This window comes from Alligator sinensis, unplaced genomic scaffold, assembly GCF_000455745.1.
Source record: "Alligator sinensis unplaced genomic scaffold, ASM45574v1 scaffold1142_1, whole genome shotgun sequence".
Taxonomy (NCBI): Eukaryota; Metazoa; Chordata; order Crocodylia; family Alligatoridae; genus Alligator; species Alligator sinensis.
In genome coordinates this window covers 262,532-269,586 of record NW_005842617.1, presented here as the reverse complement: position 1 = coordinate 269,586, position 7,055 = coordinate 262,532, and the positions used below count along the sequence as shown (strand labels likewise).

General features: G+C 45.0%; 1 protein-coding gene across 13 annotated transcripts in view; it reads right to left on the bottom strand.

Annotated features, from left to right (window-relative positions):
* Positions 1–7,055, bottom strand: part of WDFY3 (WD repeat and FYVE domain containing 3) — a 379,376-nt gene that overhangs the window by 196,046 nt on the left and 176,275 nt on the right. For all 13 annotated transcript variants that reach the window (XR_003096142.1, XM_025215013.1, XM_025215023.1 and 10 more), the window contains one exon: positions 3,284–3,450. Coding sequence is in view for 12 of the 13 variants with exons in the window: in XM_025215013.1 (XP_025070798.1) it covers positions 3,284–3,450 (167 nt within the window). In the remaining variant the exon portion in view is untranslated. The remainder of the gene's footprint in view (positions 1–3,283; positions 3,451–7,055) is intronic.

Below are 7,055 nucleotides of genomic sequence, written 5' to 3'. Positions count from 1 at the left end.
ATCCGAACCCAGCACCCTTTCCTGCCTATGCAGGGGGTTGGACTCGATGATCTATTGAGGTCCCTTGAGACCCTAGCATTTATGAATCTAGGAATCTACGAATGGGAAGACCCCCAACATAGGAGAGAGCACCACCTCACCTGGGAGCCCATTCCAGAGCCTGGCAGCCCTAACTGTAAAGTAATGTCTCCTGATGTCCAGCCTGAACCTTCTCTCTAACAATTTGTGGCCATTATGCCTAGTAACCCCCAGTGCTGCCAGGGGGAACAGAGCGTCACCCAATTCCCGCTGGTCCCCCCGGTGAGTTTGTAAACAGCCACCAGATCCCCACTCAGCCTTTTGTGAAGGCTAAATAGATTCAGGCCCTTCAGCCTCTCTTTGTAGGGCCTGACTTGCTGCCCCTTGACTATGCAAGTGACCCTGCTCTGGACCCTCTCAATACTAGCCACGTACCTCTTGAAGTGCGGTGCCCGGAACTGGATGTGATACTCTTAACTGCGGCCTGACCAACGCCGCACAGAGGGGAAGGATCACCTCCCTGGACCTGCTTGTGATACATCTGTAGATGCACGACAAGGTACGGGTAGCCTTACTGACCACTTCCTCACATTGGCGGCTCATGTTCATCCTGGAGTCAACAATGACTCCAAGAACCCTTTCTGCCACTGTTTTGACAAGAGGAGTGTTCCCCAGCCTATAGGTATGTTTGTGGTTCCTTCTCCCTAAACGTAGTACCCTGCACTTGTCTCTGTTGAATTCCATCCTATTCTCATCCGCCCACCTCTGTAATTTGTCTAGATCTAGCTGGATTCTCTCCCTCCCCTCCAGTGTGCCCACCTTGCTTCACATCTTGGTGCTGTCAACGAATTTGGACAGCATGCTTTCCACACCCTAATCCAGATCGCTGATAAAGATGTTGAACAGTGGGGGACCCAGGACACCCCTGGGGGACTCCACTGCCCACATCCCTCCAGGTCAAAAACAACCCGTCCACCACCACTCTCTGGGTGCGACCATCTAGCCAATTTGCCACCCATCTGACTGTGTAGGCATCAATGCCACAGTCACCTAGTTTTTTTGAGAGAATGTGATGGAAAACAGTGTCAAAGGCCTTCTTGAAGTCCAGGAAGACTACATCCACCTTGACGCCCTCGTCCAGGGACTTTGTGACCTGATCATAAAAGGAAACCAGGTTAGTCAGGCAGGATCTGCCCTCAATGAATCCATGTCGGTTGCCCCTGGGCATTACCTCCCCTGCTGGGCTCTTGCAGACGTGCTCCTTGATAATTTTCTCAAAGGTCTTCCCGAGGACCGAGGTGAGACTAACTGGCCTATAGTTACCCGGGTCCTCCTTCCTCCCTTCCTTGTAAATGGGGACCACATTGGCCCTTTTCCAATCCCCTGGTACCTTGCCAGAGCCCCATGACCACTCATAAAGCCATGGCAGGGGTCCCGCTATGACCCCGCCAATTCTCTCAGCACCCTTGGGTGAAGAGTACCTGGACCTACTGATTTAAAACACATCCACCCCTCCAACAATTCCCTAACTAGGTCATCCCTGACCCTAGGCATGGGTCCGTCTGTAATCCTAGTGGGGGAACTATCCCGGTCCCTGTTCAGGAATATGGAGGCAAAGAATTCGTTAAAGAGGTCAGCTTTTTCGTTAGCTGCAATCACCAGATTGCCAAGCCTGTCCTGTAGGGGCCCCACATTGCCTGGTACCTTCTTCTTACTCCCTTTGTATTTGAAAAAGGACTTTTTGTTATTGCTAATTCTGGTCGCTAGCCCTAGCTCCATCTCTGCCTTGGCCTTTCTAACAGTCTCCCTGCAGTCACAAGCAAGAGGTGTAACTCTCCTTGGTGATAGCCCCTTGCTTCCACTGTGTGTATGCCTCCTTTTTTGCCCTCAAGCATTCCTGGATGCTTTTGCTGAGCCATGGGGGCTTTTTAGCACTCCTGCCCGCCTTAGTGAGCATTGGGACTGACTCCCTTTGAGCTTGGAGGATCATCTCCTTGAGGAACAACCACCCATCTTGGACTCCCGTCTCATTGAAGCTCCGAGACCCCAATGCCTGTCCTACTAATCTTCTTAGCTCATTGAAGTCGGCCCTCCTGAAGTCGAGGACTTTTGCCTTACCGCTTGCTTTCATCACCCTGCGCTGGATAGTAAATTCCAGCAGGTGATGATCACTCTCAGCCAGGTGGTCAAGTACCCACAGACCCCACATCAGGTCATCGCCTGTGGCAAGGTCCAAGTCCAGCAAGGCATTTCCCCAGGGTCGCCTGTGGCAAGGTCCAAGTCCAGCAAGGAATTTCCCCACCTGGGAAATGCGCTTACCTCCTTGCAGAGAGGCCAGGTATGGGGGATGGGAGAAGGCCAGGCAGGAAGAGCCTAAGCCTGTCTTTACCTACTTATCTCCTCACACCTGAATCCTTACCCTTCTTCTATCAGCTTCTCTTCTTGCACTTCCTGCAGCACCCTTCAAAGGACCTGATGATACTCCAGCATGCCCCCGCACCCTGGTTGAATCACTACTCTATAATGGAAGGCACTATACATGGTGCCAAGAAATGCTCTGTTCACATGGAAACTCCCGAGAAGGATAGTGGGTGACATAACAGGAAACAGCAAGAGTAACCACTATAACTTCTATCACAGCAGAAAAAGTGAAATTCAAGGGCATTCACATAGGAAATTCACGTTGTTTTATCTAATTGCAAAATGTTATTGTAGAACCAATTTTAGATGAATCAGTGCCATTTCTAGTATAGACAAGGCATGAGTTTGGAGTGAAAACAATAGATTCCCTTTGTTGTTAACAATCTGTATGTGTTCTTTTCTGTTTCTTGTTGAAACTATCTTAAGACTTGTGTATACATCCAAAGCTTCACCGCGCTGACCTAAACCTGTGTTATTTTCTCTGGAGGCATTTATTATAGTTTAAGAGTAGATTTCAGTTTGGTTGAGATGCTTAAACAATTGATTTGAGTTGGAAAAAAAGGAGGGAGTTAAAACAAGAGAATCCAAAGAGCTGCGTGTGCACTGTTTCAGATTAAAATCACATAAATCAACTGGTGCAACTCAGCATTTGATTTTGGAAAAGAGATGAAGTGCCTTTACTATTCTCATTCAAGTACTAACTATAGAGCAAAATTACCTTTAATATTAATATTACCTATTTGACAATTTTAGGAGCAGCACCTATAAATAGCCTTTTCCATATATTGGTAATGTCTCCTCAAAATCCATAGTGTGTTCTTCATGATGCAAGAAGTTTACATACCTTTGCCTGCAGGCTGTGGGACTGCAAATCCAGGCAACAAAAAAGGTGCTCCTGTGGTAACACCTGCTGGTTTTAATTCATTAACACCATATGTTGTCAGGGAAGTTATCAGATTAACTAAGTCCTTTAAAGCATCCTTGGACTCAGCTTCTTTTGCCTGTTCTAACCTAAAAAAAGAAAATACAATAAATCGCATATTAACACAAATTCTCCTCAACAATGTTATTCAATCAAATTATATTTAAATTTTTAAAATTAATGCCATGAAGTTATTTCAGAGGCACATACATGTTCCATGAGCAACAGTGGACTATATGAGCTATACTTTAAATCTCTCAATTCAAAATATTCAGCCAGTTCAACCGTTTTTTTGTAGAACTGTACCATTTAGAAACTGATCTAGATTAGATCTACTAACATATACTCAGAGCAAAAATTAGTCCCCACCAAAAAAAACTTACAATCCTAGTGGACAGAAGAAAGGGCTGGGTAAAAGGAAGAAAGTCTTTTTTTAAATAGAGGCAGAACTCGAGGTAAAGTATAAAGACACAAAAGGAGCACATCAAAAACAGTTGAGACATACAAAATATTTCAATACTGAAGTTAGGTTAGAACGGCAGGAGTTTAAAATTCTTTCTGAAGTACTGATCTTTAGAAAAAAAATTAATAGAAATAAATCACTGTGTGTTAATTTAGAATGTAAAAAGATGTTTACTATATACAATTATTGTAGAACAATTTTTATGAGAGCACGCACAAAGTATATGCACAAGAGAGGGGTTCAATATGATGAAGGAGCCAAGGCCAGATATTAAATTAAGAATCAATGTGAGGATGAGATTCTCTAGAGATAATTTTTGTTAAACACAAAAATTAGGGATGAATACAATGCAACTTACTCTTTTATTTCAGCAATTTATATTAACAGCAAATTATATTAAACCAAGTTAACTGTATACTGCATCACATCTTTTCCATTTGAGTCTAAGGCCCCTGACATATGTTACCTTTATAAGACATGATTAACAGGTTAATTGTGCCTTAAGTAGTACCTAGCCACATGTGCAGGTCAATATGAGGCAAGATAATACAGTAAAGGAAGCACAGAGTTATTCCATATATAATGTATATTTTTCTCTCTCTTTTGTATCACACCTTAAATTGAATATGTGGCGAGGACCTCTCAAAATCCCATGTGCCACCCTTTTGGGCAGCACATGGATTTTTGACAAGTGCCAGGCTCTCCATGAATTGGGAGCTGTATAAACCCGGTATACTTCCCAGCTGTACAAATGTTCCAGGTGAGTAGGACACGGGGCTTATACAGCACCCTGCACAAGGGGAGCTCAGCACAAGACTGCTGCTATCTGATGTCAGGTCCCCCATGTAGCGTGCTATCAATCCCTGTGTCCTGCTCAGCTGGACAGCCTGCAGGGTTTATACAGCTCCCAGAACCAGGCTGCGGCAGTCCAGTGCTGGACGCCCTGTGCACCAAGCAGATTGTTAGATGGGCCATGGATCGATTTGGTCCCTGGCCCCAAATGACAATCAGCTGATTGGTTTCATCTTGCTGGTGCAAGGGAAGTTCAGGCTCATGAACCCTGGCTCCACCTGTACCAGCAAATACAACATGATTAGAATCTAATCCCCAATCCCAAAATCATGCATCAGGCCATGCATGTACGGCATGGCAGGATGCACAATTGTTGGGATCAAGGATTAGATGCGTCAGCGGCCTAATAAAGCCAAATATACATCATACCATTTTGCTAGGATTTCCCTCCATTTATATTCTTCATAGACCTCTTGCAATTCCATATCAAATGATCTTTGCCTAGCCTTTCTACCCTTCAGGCCTCCAAAATTGCTTCTATTTTAGTTTTTTTTTCCAAGGTATTTAACTTTCTACTACATTATTAAAAGTGTCCAGGTCTGTCATCTATATAAAATAAATCTTATAACATTTTCTCCATCTGAAACACTTATCTTTCTATAGAATTCTTTGAAGCCAAGAATTCTTAGCAGAGACAAAACAAGCATTTCCTCTTTGTATCTGTGCCTTAAATTTCTCCTGCTATAGTCTTCCTACGTATTTAAACTGCTTACCTTGTTGGGATTTATGTGAATGGCTGCTAGCTAAGTAGCTCTAAAATCTATCTTGTGGGTTTACCATCACATATTCAATACCATCTTCACTGATCTTCAATCCCCTTTTTCTTGCAGCTTTCTTCAAGCCCTCGCACATTCTTTGTACCATACCTCCTCACTTACAATAGCCAAATCCTCAGCATAAGCAAGCTGCTGCATGTCATCCTAAGAATTTTTCAATAGTCATACCATTTTTTCCATAGCCACATTAAGAGACAAAATATAATCCATCTCCCCGTCTTAACATTGTGTTGGTGTCAAATAGGACAGATTTAGCTCCAGAATACTGGCTCCATTTGAGCCAGGCATACACATGCACCAACCTAACATTTTATCATGGATTCCAAATCTGTTTTCTAAAGTCTAGAGTTCATGCTGTGACATGCTTTCTTTAAAAACTACACATACTATTAGCACAGCTGAAGAAACTCTGGTGCAGCTCATGCCAAAGCTTATTGTTCCTGGGCACTGCGTTTGCACGTGTGCCTGGGACTGCAGCATGCTGAACCAGTGCAGGGCAGCCCCGGCTGGGCGAGGGAACCAGGGGCCAGCCTACCAGCCCGGGGGTTCAACATGCTGTGAAAGGGCTGGATGCAGCATGTGGGTGCTACAGCGTAGAACTAACTGGCAAGCAGCCCCTGCACTAAAGCACCCTCATGTCTCAGGCAGCCCCCCCTTAGCATCTATACGTGTGATGCGGGGAAGTAAATAATTCAGCCATAAAATAGTACTTAGTATTTGTGTCTGGCAGTACTGTCCTACAGCAGAGTTAATTAGTTTACTCTGGCCTAAAAGCACAGCATGAGTAGACAGTGCTGTTTTCCCGAGGAGCTTATTAGTCAGCTCCGCAATAAATCACATGTAGATGTGCCCATAAAAACGATATATTCAGACTTTATTCCCATCTATTCAGTAATTGATTAACTTAATATTTGATTCATAATGGCCCCATCCTGTTTTCTAATTATAATGGTTTTTTCTAAGATAATTGGGATCCATGGCCCATCTAACACGTGCTATTAATGTGAAGCAAACTCCAGGGCTTATTACTCCAGAGTGTATTGCTCCTGGGAGCGCTGTTTGCATGTGTGCCTAGGACCACACTGAGCCAGTTCAAAGAAGCCCCAGCTGGCAGGGGGTTCCAGGGGTCAGTCTGCCAGCCTGGAGCTGCTCCCCACAGCTCAAATGTCCTGCAGAGAGGCTAGCTGGGGCACAAAGTTACTTCAGTGCAGGGCTAGCTGGCAGGCAGCCCCCACATTGAAGCACCCTCAAGCCCCAACCAGATGGGGCAGCGTCTACAAGTACTACCCTGCTGCAGAGTTTACTCCAGCCTAATAGGGGTGCATGTGTAGATGCACAGTGTTTACAGTGCAGACAATTTGTCTACTACACAGTAAATGTCCTGTGTAGACATGGCCACTGATGACCAGGGATCCGGGTTTTCTGTTTGGACACATGCACGTGGCCAGCAATACAACCAGGCAGTGGTGGAGAGCTGCCTAAAGATAAGTCTATGGGAGGGAGCATAGGCAATGTAGGGGGGAGTGGGTGCAGATTCAGGCAGCTATGAGGGAAGGAGCGGGGCAGGATTAGAGGCTGGGGGCACTGTCTAGCTGAGGCAGGA